We start from the raw sequence: 18,299 nt of genomic DNA, 5'->3' as shown, positions 1-18,299 counted from the left end.
TTTTTTTTTTTTTTTTTTTTTTTTTTTTTACAATTAGAGAGGAAAGAAGTGCTAAGGCAACACAATAACTTTCTAAGCACTTTTCTGCTGGTTTAAATTAGTTAAATTATTTTGTATAAATTAGATATAATTCTACTTTTCTGATATGTATAAAATTGATGAAGCTGCATGGTTTTAAAATAGGAAATTCACATTATAAAAGTCATTAAAATTCTGTACAAAATCACAACAAAATAATTCAGCATGGGAAAGGTAACAAGTAGTAAAATGCTGGTTGAAAAATATATATTTATATATATTTTAATTGGCCCATTACTAGTTTAAAAATTGCATAGTTCCTAATTATTGCTTGTGATTTTGTTATCCCGATCAGATAATTAATACGATCTGAATACAGCTACACCAAATGCGTGGTGCATTTCTTTAACTTTACTGTATTTTTTTTTTTTTTAAATAGAAGAGCTATAGAAAATAATACATAAGGTGAACAGGAACTTTGATCCCCTGTTTCTTCCAAAGGCAGTAATGACAATAAATACATATATCACTTGAAGCTTGGAGTATTTGCACTTTGCAGCAGTAGTACCCAAAGGGCTGCCTTTTGTAAACACGACAGTCACTGTAAGCACAGTGGGTTCGTTTCCCGGAAATGGTGAAACTGGCGTGCCTCTAATCATGAAAGATGGCATTGAGCTGGGCACTCATGACTCGCTCATGATGTGAATGGCTATCGAAGGACATAATATTGTCTATGGGGATCTCGCAGCGAGGGGCAGCGGTGCCCGAGAAGATTGATCCGTGGCTTTGGGCCCCTGCCAGGGTCGCTGCAGGATAGTGCATGGTAAAGGCATAATTTTTCTCAAACTCGGCGGACGGTTCGTGTTTGAAAGAGAAGTTGCCATTGATGCTGAGCGGCGGGCTGAGGGGTCCATCAAAGGAAGGGCTGGTGCAATCTGTCAGAGGGCTTTCAAAGAAGGGCTCCAGTGCTGCGCTGTAGGCGTGAGGCGGCGGCTTGACGTGGAAGACATGGGAGCTGTCCATGGTGCCGTAAGGCGGACTGGGCAGCCCAGGCGACTGGTAGGAGTAGGGGTGTACAGGGAAGGAAGCGCTGGCCGTCGGCAGGTGCGGGGGCATGTCCTGGTTCTGTTCAGGCAGAAAAGTCCGAGGATTGAGTTGCAAGCAGCCCGCAACCAGGTTGGTGGTGGGTTGGGATAAGCCCTTGCAAAGCGTCTGAACGAAGGAGACCAGGTCTGGGCTTTTGCCTGAGCGCAGGATCTCCGACAGAGCCCAGATGTAGTTCTTGGCCAAGCGCAGAGTCTCAATTTTGGACAGCTTCTGCGTCTTAGAATAGCAGGGCACCACCTTGCGCAGGTTGTCTAGGGCCGCGTTCAGTCCGTGCATGCGGTTCCGCTCCCGGGCGTTAGCCTTCATGCGTCTCAATTTAAAACGCTCCAGGCGAGCCTTGGTCATCTTCTTCTTTTTGGGGCCGCGTCTCTTGGGCTTTTGGTCGTCATCCTCCTCTTCCTCTTCTTCCTCCTCTTCCAGGTCCTCGTCTTCGTCCTCCTCCTCTCCCCCATTCCTCAGTGAGTCCTCCTCTGCGTTCATGGCTTCGAGGTCGTCCTCCTTCTTGTCTGCCTCGTGCTCCTCGTCTTGAGAACTGAGACACTCGTCTGTCCAGCTTGGAGGACCTTGGGGCTGAGGTTCGCCCATCAGCCCACTCTCGCTGTACGATTTGGTCATGTTTAGATTTCCTACATTCAACAGGGTAGAGGCAAACAGAAAGAAAAGGAGAAAAACGCTATATTCAAAAGCCAGATACGCCTTCAGCTTCCACTCCCTCAATCTGTACAAATGCTTGAGAAAAGTACCTGTCCATTACAAAATGAATGCCTCTGAGTAAAAGTTAAATGCAGTGTTTTATAATGGCGTGTGCGTGTGCCCCGCTGGTACGTAGGAGTGAGGACAGGACTGGGGGAAGGCAGTGAATATGTATATGTGTACACCACTCACGCATATGTGTTTGTATCCTAGTGATTAACTTAAATGTGTTTATGGTGGTTGCCCGACAGGATAATGTGTGTGGAAATGACTGTGCATTTCAGCGACTTCATGTTTATCCAAATGTGTTCAAAGTCACTCACAACTCCACACACACACACACACACACACACACACACACACAAATGAGCTGAAAGATCACACATCCTTTTTCCATTTCTGTCCTGGCTTCTAGGTACTTAGCGATTTAAGTTGAAGAGCCATTGCGTTATTTACTAATACTGGCAGCGATTTTTAAGAAGATTACACAGACGGGATACTGAAGAGCAAATGCAGAAAGGAGGAAAATAGTTTCCACCAAATTGTTCCACCATCAATGTAACATTTGGCAACAAAAGTGGACAGGGTCTTCCACCCCTCCCTCGCCTTTCTTTTCTTGCCTTCCATCTCTGGCCGGCCGCTGAATTTCCACCTTGTACAAAAGCGCTCGCTGCAGGGCGAGGGCTGGGGGCGCGGCGCAGAGCGCTCTCCCACGCGCCGGGGATCAGGTGCGGAAGGCTCCTCTCTAATAAACAGCCCATTGAAAGGGCCGCCCGCTCTTTATTGGGGCTTTTCAAAGTTCGCCTCAAACCTCCCTTTAAAAAATTGGGTAATTATAATGGTCAGCGATTGGCAACCGCGAAGTTGCCGCTTCTAATAAGGAAAATAAAAAGCCGTTAGTAAAACAACTGAATATCTGGCTCCAGTAGTGGCTGCTGGGGACTTGGCCGCCTCTGGAGCGGTAACAGGTAGCAGGAGTGAGTCCCTCTCCCTTTCTTCACTTTCCCCCCTCTCAACTAAACTATCTCTGAACCTGATTTATTTTCCATGGTGTGAATACTCAAGGTATCCATGTCGCTTTCATTCACTGAAAACACAGCTTGGCACTCCTAATATGTGTAAAATACATGTACACAAAATATATATTGATAACACAGCTTTTTTTTTTCTTATTGTAAGAAGTGAGAAAATGAAGTCATTATTGCTTTTGGGACTTTAAAATCAGCACTAGCAGATAATCATAGTTACTGTGTATTCTTTTAAAAAATCCAAGCTCCTATGCTATCCACAAAAGAAACCCAAATTTTTAAAATTTAAATTAGAAAGCCTGCAGGGGGTACTTGAGTGACACGACTCATTATGTGTGAGTACTTATGAGCAATTATGGAGAGGGATGCTGGTCTCAACACACATACACACGCTCGCAAAAGCACACATACAGAATATGTAGGTGCATCAGTCTTCAGTTATTGCTTCTATTCTAGAGCAAAAAAATGAAAGAATTGTAATTACCTTTGTTGTTAGTAGGTCCTGAGCAGTGAAAGTCTCATAACCCTGGGGCCTCCGGACGCCGTGCCTCCTGCGTGGGCGAATTCCTCGTGTCCTGGCCGCGCGGGCGCTCAGGTTATATAGCCCAGTTAGTGATGCTAAGCGCGGGCGGGGCTGCTAGCTGAGGGGCTAGCAGGTCTCTGCGCCTGCCGCCTGCGCACGCGTCCAGGCTGTGCGCTCCCGGTTCTCCCCTCCTCCCCACTTCTCCCCACGCCTTGCTTGTCTCCCGCCCTCCTCTGACAACTGCTCCCCTCACCCTCCACCCCTACTCCCGCCGCTTCTCCTTCCTCCCCGGCATGCGCCATATGGTCTTCCCGGTCCAGCCAAGAGCCTGGAACCACGTGACCTGCCCATTTGTATGCGGCGGAGCGCTCCATTCCGGCCCCTTTGTGGCCAGAAGAAAGTGGCCCATCTGTCGCCAGTTAGAGACTCCGCGGACCTGTTTTTACCCGCAGGAGAGATTAACCCTTTCAGGCGGCAGAAGGGACAGGGGATAGAGGGGGGAGGGGATTTGAGGGAAGGAAGGGAAAAGCTAATGTTGAGTAGCTCTACATCAGAGAGAGTGGCCTGCTTTCACGCCGGAAGTAGGACAGAGGTGAAAGAGGCAGAAGCGGGGAGACTGAGGCACGCAGTGAAGAGTCCTCGCTCCTTTCGATTTCTTGTCCTGGCACTGGCATCCAGAGCAGCATGACTCCCTGCCCTGTCTGAAAGGCCCATCCCTTGGCTTCTTCTCCTTGGCAGACGCTTTGATCATTGGCGCCAAAGGATGGCTTCTCCTAATCTCCTTCGGCCCCTCTAAGCAAGCGTATACGCCATATAAAAGCGGCTTCTTCTGTAAACGCAGCGTTGAGTTTAGTTCCCCAGCCTCCCTAACCAGATCGTCCTCTCCCGGTTCCTTAAGTACAGAAAATTTGTACCTGCCATTCTGTCACTACCATACGTTCAATCCTTCGTGTCCTGACTCTCAGCTACCACTGTCCCTCCAGACCCTCTCACTACGTCAGTCCCTACCTCCATCCCCAGGATCTTGTCCTCAAAGCGAGCTAGTTCTCTAGAGGAGGTCTTGGCTGCATTGGCCTTTGAGCTTTCTTATGTGGGAGCTGAGGGCTTCTTTGACGGTTGGATTCTGCCTTTTAGCCATGGCCACTGGGTTGCTGCAAAAGGCACCCCTTGTCAGCCAGTCCAGGGACGCTTCCAGTTACCTGGCCAGCCCGCCCTGCATGGCCTCGGCTCTCTAGTCCAGGCATTGACCACGAGTACAGTGGTGGACACCTCGCTACAGCCGGACCTGCGCTCTTGCTCCCCTCAATCTCGGGTCTGTATAAGATACTTGATTCAGACAAGCCTTTTCGAAGAGAAGATGCAATGGGCCTATGTTGAACGGGTCTTTCCGATCTCTTTCTAGAAATGCCTTTAGCACAACCCCGGGAAGGATTAATGGCTGCGAACTCCTCCAGATTTCAAAGCCTCTGATTTGAAACTCCCACCTTGTAGGTCAAGCAAAGACCACAGAAATTCCCGATCAGTTCTGAAGGAGCCACACTGTTGCCTAAATAGCAATTCTTTACTCTTTTCGAATAAGCCTTTTCCAGAATAGATTTTAAAAAGAAAGAAAGAAACTGGCCTATCTACTCGTTCTTTCCCAGCTTTGCCCCTAATCCTTCATTAACGAACTCCTTACCCCCTCCCAGACCTGAAGCCCTCTGCAATAAATACCTCTTACGTGAATTGCTTATTTAAAGGCAATTACACTAAATATCCCTCGAGTTTGCAAACAGTGTCAGGGTTGAGCGGCTGGATTGGGGTGCATCTGGAAGAGGGTGGGGACAGGAGGAGAGAGTGGGGGTAGAGGAAGAGGGTCCTAGCCAGATCGCCGGTGTCTGAAAGTGGCAGGTGCAGCCTTCCCTGCACAGTACAAATCTAAAAGGGGAAGAAAGGAGTTGTGCCACCGAAGCGTGGCGTGAATCGTGGTGGGGTTCCGGAGTTTTACTTGCTTTTCCACATTCACTCGGCTGACAAAGCACATAGGGGAGGATAAAATAAGTCACCCAGGGGCCTGGTCCCAGGATTTACCCCTGTACTCTATGTATCTGCAGTGTTGGGCTAAAACTCGAGGGCGTCAGAGTACTAGCCCTTAGAAGGTAGTACACAGTCTGAGGTCTGAGGACATTTGCGGCAGGGCCAGGTTAAGTGCTGCCCCTCGCCCGGCAGCTGCCCCGACTGGCAGCACACCGTGCTGCAGGCATATGGAACTCGTGCCTAGGCTATCATTTTTCCAACTTTGGGGAGCTCCGGAGGAGATCTGGGGATGGAGTGGGAGAAAGGACTCCATCTAACCTCGAGGTCAGGGGTAGCCTAGTGGTCCCTCTGCTAAATTCTTGTCCTCATCCCCAGAAAGCAGAAACTTCTCCAGTTCGCGACATCCTGTGCAATACAGGAGAATTATGGTGGAGTCAGATGTTCTTGGGCAAGAGGGACGCCCGAGTGTTTTGCCAGAAGTAGACTCAAATGCGTAAAGTGCGGGAATTACTAGTCTGTTTCCTCCTCTCCCCTTGATAAATTCATTTCTAATCCCACTGCGTGTTGTTCGCTCAGGTCTGGGGATTTGTACAAAGGAAAGGACACTCCAAGATGTTTCAGAGACCGGGCTGAGGTTGGGTCTCACGGTGGCTGTCACTAGGCTTTCCAGCCTGCAGCGCTCCGAAGTGACCCTCCTCCGCGCGGAAAATTTCGACCCGGAGCGCCGGCATCGCGACGCTCAGCCAGTGCCCGCGAGGCTCCCAGGAGATGCGGGGTAGTAAGACCCTAAAGGGAGGAGCCCGGACCACGGCCTGGATTGAGGTGCGTTTTGTTTGGGGTTGAAGGCGCGAGAAATTGGGGCGAGAGAAGAGTCAGCCGGACGCCGGGAGACGACAGAGCTGAAGGCGCGGCGGGGCTTAGTACTGAGGACCGTCTCCGCGACCCCGCCCCGCCTCCTTATTTTCTTCTCTTTGGACTTGTTTGGACGGTTGCACACTTTTCCCCCTCCTGATTCCTTAAGTTTTTTCTCTCTCCCCTTGCTGCCAGTTAGCTGTACTTCCCCAGCTCCCGTCCCTACTGGGCGCTGCAGGCTACCCAGCGGCACGCGAACCGCACGCGCGGACAACAAAAGCCGCTTTCATGACTCACTGCCCTCGAGCAATGCCCCAAATCTGCCGCCTCCCGGGTCCCCGCTCTGAGCGCGCGGCGCGGGCCGGGCGTCCCGGCCGTTACAGCAGCAGCCGGAGCGCCCGCGGGAAGGGGGGCAGGAGGAGGCGTGTGGCCGGGGGTGGGGAGAGGGGAGTGGGCCGGGCGGAGGGGAAGGGGGAGGCGTGTGGAGGGATGGGGTGGGGAAGGGATGGAGGCGCGTGGCCCGGACGTAGGGGGTGGGAAGCGTGTGGCTGGAGGCGAAAGCGGGGGGCGGGAGGTGGGGGGCGAAGCATTCACAGGGCCAAGATAAAGAGCAGGGGCCGGGCCGGCGTCCCTGGCGGTGACCTGTTTCTCAGGGAAACAGATGCTAGCTCTTGCAAAGGGAGGTTTGCGTTCAATGAAAGGATCAAGTGTGGCCAGGGCAGCCCGGCCGACCTCGAGAGGTTCCCGCGTCCTCTTCCCGCCCTAACTAGGAGGGGGATGTCGGGGCCTGGGCGCGTTCCAGGGGCGGGAGAGAGGGGTGGGGGGCCAGGTGGCTGAGGGGCCCGCGAGACCGTGGGGCGCAGGGGCCGCAGGAACGGAGGACTGAGAGCTGCAGGTCCTGCATAGGCCGGGTAGCTCGGAGGCTCTTGAGAGCTTCGGGGGATGGAGGGGGGTTGATGCGGGTTCTGAACAGACCGCCGACGCGGCGCCTGCGCCCGGGGGAGGCAGTTGGGCTCCCAGGTCCTGGCCTGAGGCTGGAGCTGCCCAGGCTCGACAGGCAGGCGACCCGGGAGAGTCAAGAGCAACCAGAGACGCTATTAAAATGCCTTGCCGTCGCCCCGAGCGCAAAACCCATCCTCCCCAAATCTCCAGGGCTTGCGGCATAATCTTAATTAAGATAATTGATTCATATTGCACCTGCGAGAACGGAAAAAATTGATTTCAACCCCCAACCCCACAAATTGCTTAGAGCTATTGGATGGAGCGCGACGCGACTGTGATTTGGGGAGTGATTTAATGCCGGGCTTCCCCAGCTAGGCCTGCCTGGGCCTTTTTATTTATTATTTATGCCCTCCCGGTCCCGACGGGGCCTTGGTGGCTCCCTTCTCGGCTCCCACAGACCTTGGGAGGACTTGTCTCTGATTCCCTGTCAGGATCGAGAGGCTTTCCTTAAACCATCTAACACGCAGAACCAACAACGTAAAATCAACTCAGTAGGAGCATCTTGGCAGGCGTGGGTCACGGGCACAATTGCTCAAGGCCTCGTGTGTCCGATGCCTTGTGTGTGCAAAAGTGTGTGATTCCACTTGAATATACCTGTGTGAATCTGTGTGTGTGCAAGATTATGTGAATGTGTGTGCAAATCGTGTGTGCATATAAATGATTGTTAGTGTGTAGTAGATGTTGAACATATGAGTGTGTGCACGTGTGTGCAATGAACTGTAATGTGTATGTGAGTGTGGGCATAAGTGGATGGGCGTGTGAGTGTCGGTGAGTGTATGTCCACGGTCGCACCTGCTCTCGGGAGAGGAGCATGAGCAGAGGGCGCACACCTGTTTCCCGGGGATCGAAGAACAGCTTGCTGTCCAAAGGGGATCGCCAGGGAACTGACAAGCACACGCTATTTGCCAACCTTTGCCTTAATAGAAAGAAGCAAGCAAACAAAAATCCTCGGTAGCTATGTGTAGCTTCGGGATTGGAGAGCCGAGACACACCGACGGCGCCGGAGCGTCCCAATAACAATGGCTGCTGCAGTGGGTTGGGAGAGGAGACCCGTACAAGGCACAGGAGGAACGCGGGCAAACCAGGTTTAGGGCCCCAGGCGACTTGTAGAAGGAACGACTTCCACAGCCTATCAGCACCGCGGACAATTCCCACTCCAAAGGCCCTGACCTTGGGCCTACCAGATTCAGCAAAATCTCTCTCTTCCTCCCTTCCTTCCTCCTTTCCTCCGTCCCTTCCTCCTTTCCTCCTTTCCTTTCTTCCCTCCCCTTCTTCCTTCTTTCCCTCCTTTCCTCCCTCCCCTTCTTCCTCCTTTCTTTCCCTTCCTCCTTTCCGCTCTTCCCTGTTTGCTTTGTTTCAAAAACAAAAACAAACAAAAAACACTGGGCACCATGACTGAGCTTTTAGTCAAAGAGTCCTGTAAGTCTGCATCTAATTAGCCAAATATTCACAGTAAGTTTCCTGGAAAACTAGATAGCCAGATTTAGGGGTAAGGAAAGAGCTTAAACTATAATTTGAGCTGGCTAGTCTGAAACAAAGACAGAAATCATAAATTGAATAGCTTTCAAAAAGATAGTCATTATTCCAATAGTTGCACTTATTTGCCACACAGCTTCAAAACCAAAATGAATTTCTTGTTTACTCTCCACAGAAATAATAAAATATCTCTCAAAATGTTTTTGATTTTGCTTGTGTTTTATGGAGTATAAATTTTATTGAAAGTCTAAAATCTTTTTCACCATCATTTTGTCAACACTTCAGTTATTTCATACTGTAAACAATTTCTGATAAATTAGTGAAAAAATAAGCCAACAGAAGTCAAATGGTATTATTCACTCAGATTCAGTGAGCCACACAATTAGCTAAATCATGCCAGATCTAAAATATTACATATCGAGTACTCATAACTTATCCAACATATACTGGAAACATCTAGTAAAGACATAACTGAGAAGAGAAAGCTCCTTTGGCAATTTGAACAACTGAGAAATATATACCATATCCCCCTCCCCACCACACACACTTATGGATGTAATTTTCAAAACATCATTATTAGTAGTAAACAAAATCCTTATCAAGTATTATTCAGACTTCACCTTAATGAGAAATATAATCATTTTTGATTGAAGAATTCATTCCTGCAGTCTCACCTTCTTTAAATAAAATGTTTTTTTCCTTTATAACAAATGCATTTCTCTCAAATTAAATATTGATAATTTGACCTTTTATGTCTTTAACTAATCAAAGGGGGAAAATTCCAAATGTAGATCTCGGAGTTTAGCCTTGGTGGGTCTTTCCGCTTGAGTAGGCAGTGAGATTAAAGGAGTCAAACTTCCTCTTTCACTGCTCTCTCCTTGCACTAATTGCTTATGCAAAAAATGCAGATTTGTATTAATTAGTAACTCCACTGATTAGTTCTGTGGTATTTTCACATAATAAATCATGCTGCAGACATGAATTTTGGCACATCACCCAGTGGTGGCTCGGCTGCAATACGGGTTTCTTATTAAAATAAAATCTCTGACTAAATCTACCTTTCGGATGCAGGTACCGTGAGCAGCCACCTGCTGGGAGCACCTGCCATGGGAAATTACTTTCACTCAGTGACAAGCCACTTTAGGGGCTCCAACAGAACAATTTGATTATGAGGTTAGGCCTAATAATAAACACATAAACACATACATGCATACGTGACACAAATGTGCCTAAGCTTTAGACACATTTTGCAGACAATGATGTAATAACAGATAATGTACTTGTAATGGGACTAGATGTTTTAAAACAATTTCCCAAGTTATCAATAAATACCTCAGCCTATTTTCCTCCTGTAACATCTTTGCTCATTTGTGAGATGGTCTGATATTTTGAGACTCTCACATAACTCACACTCATTGACTTTACCCACTTCCCAGGCAGGCAAGCTAGTTCTGGAAGGAAAAGAGCCACAAAAGCATCAAGGAGAGGAATATGAATGTTAAGATCCCTCCCAGAGGGAATTGGGCACCCCTGCCATCCTAGCATCAGATGAGAAGCTGTGAGGCCAGACACCCACGGTTGAGTGATGTGAGGCAAATTCTTCCTTTCCCATTGTTCACTGTACAAACTTTTACACAACTTCTTCCTCTCGAAAAGTATTTAATTTGATAAAGCAGATTACAACCAATCTTGCCAAGATAATGAATTAGGCCCAGGTGTTTTCTGTGCTCTCTTAACCCTTTACATGCCCTTGTTTTCTAATCACTAGTGACGCATTTCCGAGACCCCTCAGGTGCTCTCAGCACCTTTATGTTCTTTCTGTTACCTGCCAATCTATACCTGCTGCTTGTTGCAAGGAACCTGGAAACTTTTGCATCTTAAGAGGTTGAGAATGATGCTGAATCTGATGCCTGTACCTGGGGAGGTTGCAGAATCACATGGTACAAAGAAAAAAAAATTAAACACTTAATATTGACATTCAGAGATGAATAAACGCTGAGAGAGGTATATTTCCGATGGAGGCTGGGGCATGACATTCTGTTCAGTTTGTGCTACGCAGGTGGCAGCCTCCATCTTCCTTTATGACTTGTCCTGAGGCAGATGGGTATGTGGCGGCTGGGGATTGTGCAGCCTCTAGGGAGGCTCTCTCTCTCTAGACATCATTTACTAACCCTTTCAAACTTAGGTGGTGAAAGGAAGAGGTCATTTATTTTGTGATGTTTTCATTTATTTGTCTTTGATGTGGGCAATTATTTATTTATTTATTTATTTATTTTTATTATTTTTGAGATGGAGTTTCACTCTTGTTGCCCAGGCTGGAGTGCAATGGCACGATCTTGGCTCACCACAATCTCTGCCTCCTGGGTTCAAGTGATTCTCCTGCCTCAGCCTCCTGAGTAGCTGGGATTACAAGCATGTACCACCACACCTGGCTAATTTTGTATTTTTAGTAGAGACGGGGTTTCTCCATGTTGGTCAGGCTGGTCTCGAACTCCTGACTTTGGGTGATCCACCCACCTCAGCCTCCCAAAGTGCTGGGATTACAGGCATGAGCCACTGCACCCAGCCTGGCAGTTTTTTAAAGAAGTTAACCCTAAAGTCAGGAAAGAACATAAAAATTAAAGCAGCTAAGTCAAATATACTTTTTCTCCTTTGAATTTACCCTGGATCCTGCTTCTTCTGGAATCACATGGACTAGATTAATAGTCTCTCACAAAAAACAAACAGACAAAAAACAAAACAAAAATAACAGTCCTAAATTGTTGTGTTCGTCCACAAGGCTAGAGTGGTAGACATTATGGAGAGCACCAGGGCTGAGCACAAGCAAAGGCTATAAAACTGCTTCAGGTTTTCTTCAGAGAGCTTGTCTCCTCTTTCCCTTCCTTTAAGAAACTGCTGATTCATTGGACAATAAGCGTATTAGCACATCTATATTGAGTGCCATTATGTAGCAGGCATTGTGCTGCTAGGTGCTACGGGCACAGGAGTAAATAGACATTAGATTCAGCTTTCTTGAAGCTTTCTTTCTAGTGGGAGAGATGGACTTTAACAAGGTTTAGTCACAAGTAAGTATGTACCTACACGACTTCAAACAGTGCAGGAGTACTCAATACCCAATCTCACTCCCTTCTCGCATGCCTTTCCAGAGTAAACAGTCTGGCAAATTAAAACAAATAAATTAATTAAAAGTTTCCTATGTTTCCTAGTTGTGGTATACATTCTGCTAATCGGATGCATTAGACTTTTATTCAGAACCAGTTACCTGAGAGAGCCAGGAGACAGAAGATTTATTTGTCTGGCACAAATTCTAGTGCAAGGTATTAAAGCCAGCAAGTGTGGTGACAGCTTTCTGATCAGGACTCAAGCAAAGGTAGAAGCTTTCTTAGCCTAGTTTTGTGGTATGGTTTTTGATACTATTCCTGGAATCTCAGGCTGGAGTCTGTTTCTTCAAGCCTCCTGACACACATTTCTTGTAAAGCTCTCCAGGTGATGAGGCACACTAAAGTTTGAAAACTCCTAATGGTTCTCAATAACACACCACACCTACCTTCTGATCTCTTATATCAAGGAGCAAAAACTGAGAATTACAATGACAACATTTGGGAAGGTTTAAATAGCTCCAGCTACTCTGAATACTCAAGTTCTACTGAAAGCCTTCTTTCACAACATAAGCATTCCCTCCTGCCATATCAAACGAGGCTGATCTTGGTTTGCTTGAAGGTTCCTCTGACATACTCAAGTCGCAAGAGGATGTAAACCCTCTCCATACCCCATTACTTCCCCTTACCATTGCTTCTAACCTATGAGTAATAGGGCTCAGGTAGGACAAGAACAATTTTGTACCTAGAAGAAGGCTAATAAGTAATTGCAAGGTTTTGTTCATTTTTATTGTGCTAAATGTGGGGGCAAATGTGTGAGTATAGATTTTGCAGATGCCAGCCTAGGGGGGATAGAATATTACTTTAGATCAGGCTGAATTTCTGAATACTGTTGTAATTGTTGTTAATTTTGGATTCCAAGTGCTGCTGAAACCTCTCGGTATAATTTTCATTGTCTGCTCAGAAGGTTGAATAAAATATACATTCAAAGCTGACTTACATTGCATGAAGCTTAAATACCCCAAATTTCTCAATGTGATGTAGAAAAAGCAACCCAAAGTTTTAGACAGAAATGGTTAGAGTGATTTCATTATGGGCAAACTTCTCACCTATCTCCTAACTATCCCCAACACATGTGCATTTACTTGGGATGGACAGTATCTTTGAAAAATCCCCTTCAGGTCAGGAAGGAAGGTGGACAATGTTACTGTTGAATGGGGTCCCTGATAGAAATTGGGATAATTGGTTTCTGGAATGATGGTCCAGGGGGCACACATAAGAGTCAGAGACAAAGTGGAATTTTTACTATAACCCACAGTGATTGGGATGATCTAACACAGGAAAACCTATGGCAGTGTCTTAACCTTTCATGGGATTCATATAATTGTATGAAGTCTGAATAATAACAACAATAATACATGGGATGATAAAACCTGATCAAGGCCTGTTGTGAATTACCATGATGTCATGATAGCTGCTCACTCAAATTCTGAAGCTTCAGTTTATTTCCAAACATTGAATATAGAGGAAGCCAGGTAACCTGAAGAAGGACCTTGTGATATCATCACAAGTACTTCCTGTAAATCTTTCTCCCAGCTTTCTCCGGAAGTATCTTTGGTCATTTACCATGGTAATTGTAGTGGGAGATGGGAAATAGCCAGATCTTTCAGGGAGTATTGGCTCCTGAACATAAATGAACACAATGCAGAATGTCACTGTGATGTATCTGGCAGAATCTGGGACACATGCAGTTTAGGTGACAATTGGATTTGTGGGCCTAATTCTGTCACAATGGCACTTACAGGTCTGTAAAAGCATCCTGTGATTGTTTCCACATTTTCTTCATATAGAGATGAGTGAATGTCCATGCTTCCTTTCTGACCCCCAAAATGAGGGTCATTATGGGAGAAAAGGTCAAATCTTGAGCTTCCTCTTCTTACCAAAAATACAACTGCACACTGGGGAATTGCAGAGATTCGTCAGCATCAAAGATTTGAAAGACATGAAGTGATATGACAGTAGCCACTAGTTGTCCCCCAGTATCTGTATTCTCTTTTTCTCTCACGGAAATAGTATCTCCAAATTTTACCTAGGGTAGAAGCCATTCTGAAAAAAGACTATATTTCCTGTCATATTGCAGCTGCATATGACCATGTGACTAAGTTTTGGCCAATGTATGTGAGTGACAGTGGTGAGAACAATTCTTGGATCTTGTCATTCAAATAAAGTGATGTGTCTATCCCTTCTTCTTTCTCCTTTGTGCTGGCTGAAATGCAGACCGAAGGCACCACCATAGAGACAATGTGGCAATAAGATAGAAAGAATTGGGTCATTGATAGCATAACCCTACTAGATCTAGTCTGCTTACACAAGGAATTTCATCTGAATGAGAAATAAATTTTTATTTTGTTTATGCCTGTATCATTGTGAATCTCTCTCCAGCAACTGAGTTCATATGCTAGCAAACATAGGTAGTGACCCCTGTCACATCTGCATTATACAACCCCTTTCCTTGCCTTGTGCAGATGAGAGTCTTGGAGAATGTCAGTAGAATTACTGTAAACTTATTCTTGGCCCACTGCAACCCCCACCTCCTGGGCTCATGAGATTCTCCTTCCTCAGTCTCCAGAGTAGCTGGAATTACAGGTGCCCAACACCATGCCCGGCTATTTTGTTTATTTTTTATTTTTAGTAGAGACGGGGTTTCACCATGTTGGCCAGGCTGGTTTTGAACTGCTGACCTCAAGTGATCTGCACACCCTAGCCTCCCAATCAAGTGGTGATTTTTAAATGCAGGTGCTATTCCACATGATATCTTTTAGTTGAGTAAATCAACAAAATCCTGACACATGACATTCAGCGTTTGTTCTGGCAATTTTTTTTTATAAGAGGAAAAGGGTCTCACTCTGTTGCCCAGGCTGTCTTGAACTCCTGGCCTCAAGCAATCCTCCTGCCCTGAGTAGCTGGAATTACAAGCTTCAGCCATAATGCCAAACTAAAAACCTTTTGAAAAATCATGGTAAGTAAAGAGCACAAGAAGTAGTTTTGCTTTGAGACGTTCTATTTCAGGTATACCAACTCTTTCACTCCTTGTAATATAAGTGGCAGACACCCTAATTGCATCAGAAAGGCGCATGATTGACACAGAGTAAGTAGTAAATCTAAGGAAAATTTAGGGTTCTGCTATCTCAGTGAAGACACTGGGGATCCAACGAAATGGGGCAAACTGAGATTCTTCCAAAATAAAAAGCAATTTGCTTCACTTTGCACCATCTATGACTAATATATTTTGCAGAGGTTTCCTCCAAAAACCATTAAATTAGATTAAATTAATTTAATTGAAGAGAAAGGAAGCTAAATAAAGTCACTGTTCTTATCCATATCTAACTAACTTTTGATTTTTTTTGGTGGTTATAAACAGCCTGGACAAATGGCTTGAAATATGAGAGACCTAGTGCTGTTCATAGTTTGAATGAATTCTATACAGTGTGGAATAGGAAAGCCACAAATGATTTGCAGTGTGAAGAAAATTTATTGTATAGATAGTTAGAAGATAACTTTAAAAACATGAAATAAGGAAGTCAAAGATGCAAGGAAGAAATGTGCATGGTTAAATAAAATGAGAAACTAGAAGAATAAAATGAGTAAAAATATTTATATGTAAGGTTTTTGAAAAAGAATCTTCACAAATTTCCCATGGTAATGTAAACTGGTATGGCCACTGTAGAAACATTCACACAGTTTCTCAAAACGTGGGAGTTAATATATGACCCAGCAATTTTACTCCTAGGTATATCCCTAAGAATAGGGAAGGAACATCCCTAAGAAACTAGAAAACATATTATCATAAAAACTTGTACACGAATGTTCATAGCAACATTATTTATAATAGCTCAAAAGTAGAAACAAGCCAAGTATCTATCATCTGATAAATGGATAACAAATTTGGTATATTCATACAATAGAATATTATTTAGCCATAAAAAGTAATAAATGCTACAACAAAAACAATCACCGGAGACACTATGCTAAGTGAAATAAGCCAATCACGGAAGGACAAATACTGTATTATTCTACTTATATGAGGTAGCTAGAGTAGTTACAATCATAGACACAGAATGCAGATTAGTGATTTCCAGGGACTGGAAGGCGGGAAGAATGGAGAGTAAGCAGTCAGTCGGTAATGGGTTTCTTTCTGGGGCGGGGCGGGGGGGATGATGAAAATATTCTGGAATTAGATAATGGTAATGGCTGCTCAACTCTGTGAGTATACTAAAAACCACTGAATTGTATAGTTCAAAATGGTGAGTTTTATGAAATGTTAATTAGAGTTTATTTTAAAAACCATATGAGTGAGAAATGCAATTGCAATACGTCTTCTCTTACCTCGTATGACACCATATGCTCTGGTTTTCCTCTTTACCTCTTTGACCACTCTTTATGAGTTACTGTGCAGATTTCTCTTTTGTTCATCCCTTAAATCTTTGGTTTTCCTCAGGGTTGTCTCCTAGGCTTTCTTGTTTTCTTCTTACACAATCTCTGCATTCGTTTGTAAGGCAGTCAATGCTTTGAACAATTTCCATATGCACAAATTTACTACTGTTCAGTTAAATGACGCTAGACCCCAGTAACATGGTTTAAATTTCAGTTACACAGTGTAAATTGTGAGTAATTGCTTAAAGTATAAGCTTCACTGCTAGCTCTTTGATACACGAATCTCTATGTAAATAACAGACATGTATCACGATCAGTGACCAATCGCATCAGTTGTTTCAAATTCTGTTAGTGATTGGTCACTGCCCATCTGTTATTCAGTTCATGCACAGAGAGCAAAGCCTTAGTTGGGTTGCCTACTTCTTTCCTAGTATTAAGCCCATATGACATTAAAGAAATGAATATTAGAGAAAAGTGAGCAACAGCAATTAAAGTGCAGCAAATAAAAACAATAATGCTGGAAGTTAAATTGAATGTGATGAGGAGATTTGAAAATGGAGACAGCAAAGCAAAGACAGGATGAGTCCTAGGCCTGCCTGAAGCTAGTGAACAAATGATGTTGAGGAAGTCAGATCATTCAAAAACAAGGTAATGTAGCTTCAACATTGTTTAGTTTAAGTTGCACTCAGAACAGAAAGCTGCTTAGGGTAGAAATGGAGCAGTTACTTCTGCTTAGGATTGAACAGTGTAATGAAAATAAAAACCCAATCAGCTTAACGACTACCATGTAGGTCAAACTCTGAAGTCAGGTGCTGCATTGAAAGGAATCAGTAATTACAAGGAGACTGAAGATAAATATTTCCCTGCCAGTGAAGGCAGATTTTAGTGTTTTAGAAACTGGCATGACTTCACAGTATTTGAATTGAACATTAATGGGGCTTTAGAAGAAATAGCTGAGTGGGAATGTTGACACTTGCTATTCAAAAGACTAGGCTTGCAGCCACAGGAACTTCATGAAGGCAAATGTATAGACTTAAAAGAGGAAAGTGGTTGTGACAAAAAGGATAACAATATCCCAGAGGAAGTAACCACAGTAAAGAAAACCAGGCGGGCCGTTGGAGGAAGATGGCGGTGGAGTCGCGCGTTACCCAGGAGGAAATTAAGAAGGAGCCAGAGAAGTCTATCGACCGCGAGAAAACATGCCTGCGGCTGCTGAGCATCTTCACCACCAATAATGGCCACCACCACCGAACGGACGAGTTCTCCCAGGGAAACGTACCGTCCAGAGAGTTGTAGATCTACGTTTGGATGGATGCAACCTTGAAAGAACTGACAAACTTAGTAAAAGAAGTCTACCCAGAAGCTAGAAAGAAGGGCACTCACTTCAATTTTGCAATCGTTTTTACAGATGTTGAAAGACTTGGCTATCGAGTTAAGGAGGTTGGCAGCACCATGTCTGGCAGAAAAGGGACTGATGATTGCGTGACACTGCACTCGCAGAAGTTCCAGATAGGTTACTTGGACATAGCAATTACCCCTCCACATCAGGCACTACCTCCTTCAGGGCACACGAGGCCATATTAAATTCTATTTACTATTTCTTGTATTTATTTTTCGGTCAGTTATGTAAAATAAACTTACTCTTTTTCCTCCCCGGATTATTGTCATTAAGCCTTTGAATTCTAAACAAATTATAATGCATCATCTATTGAGGAATTAGATTTGGATGTGCTATTGTATGATTACTAATAGAAAGTCCATATGTTTCAAGCCTTTTTGTAAAATATGAAGAAAAGTGTTCTTAGCATTCTATGTAAAACTGTACTGTTAAATATATGTGTGTAATTAAAAAAAAGCAACAGAAAACAGACAAAACCCTTCAAATTAAAGGAAATCTCAGAGATATTTTACAGTATTGAAAAGGCAAAAGGCAAAATGTTGGAAGGTGATCCAAACTTATAAAGGAGTATAATAATTCACTAAGACAGAAAAAAATGCTTGTCCAAACTACTTTTGGTACATTTTTACAAAGAAATAAAACACCTGAATGCC

At 44.8% G+C, this 18,299-nt stretch overlaps 1 protein-coding gene and 1 pseudogene across 1 annotated transcript; one reads left to right on the top strand and one right to left on the bottom strand.

Moving 5' to 3' along the window:
- Positions 1-7: 7 nt before the first annotated feature.
- NEUROD1 (neuronal differentiation 1) lies at positions 8-3,555 on the bottom strand. The gene is made up of 2 exons (XM_017867488.1): positions 3,331-3,555; positions 8-1,751 (listed from the first exon to the last, which is right to left on the bottom strand). Exon 2 carries the CDS (start codon positions 1,738-1,740, stop codon positions 670-672), a length of 1,071 nt encoding a protein of 356 aa, XP_017722977.1. The 5' UTR covers positions 1,741-1,751; positions 3,331-3,555; the 3' UTR covers positions 8-669.
- A 13,805-nt stretch (positions 3,556-17,360) lies between these two features.
- On the top strand, positions 17,361-17,831 carry LOC108526622 (histone deacetylase complex subunit SAP18 pseudogene; annotated as a pseudogene).
- Positions 17,832-18,299: the final 468 nt, after the last annotated feature.

The sequence above is a fragment of the Rhinopithecus bieti genome, unplaced genomic scaffold (genome assembly GCF_001698545.2).
Source record: "Rhinopithecus bieti isolate Rb0 unplaced genomic scaffold, ASM169854v2 scaffold_3041, whole genome shotgun sequence".
Lineage (NCBI taxonomy): Eukaryota > Metazoa > Chordata > Mammalia > Primates > Cercopithecidae > Rhinopithecus > Rhinopithecus bieti.
This window is presented reverse-complemented; position numbering and strand designations above follow the sequence as displayed.

Excerpts from the sequence above, each read along its gene's own strand:
- NEUROD1 (XM_017867488.1), bottom strand. The coding sequence starts at position 1,740 with ATGACCAAATCGTACAGCGAGAGTGGGCTGATGGGCGAACCTCAGCCC.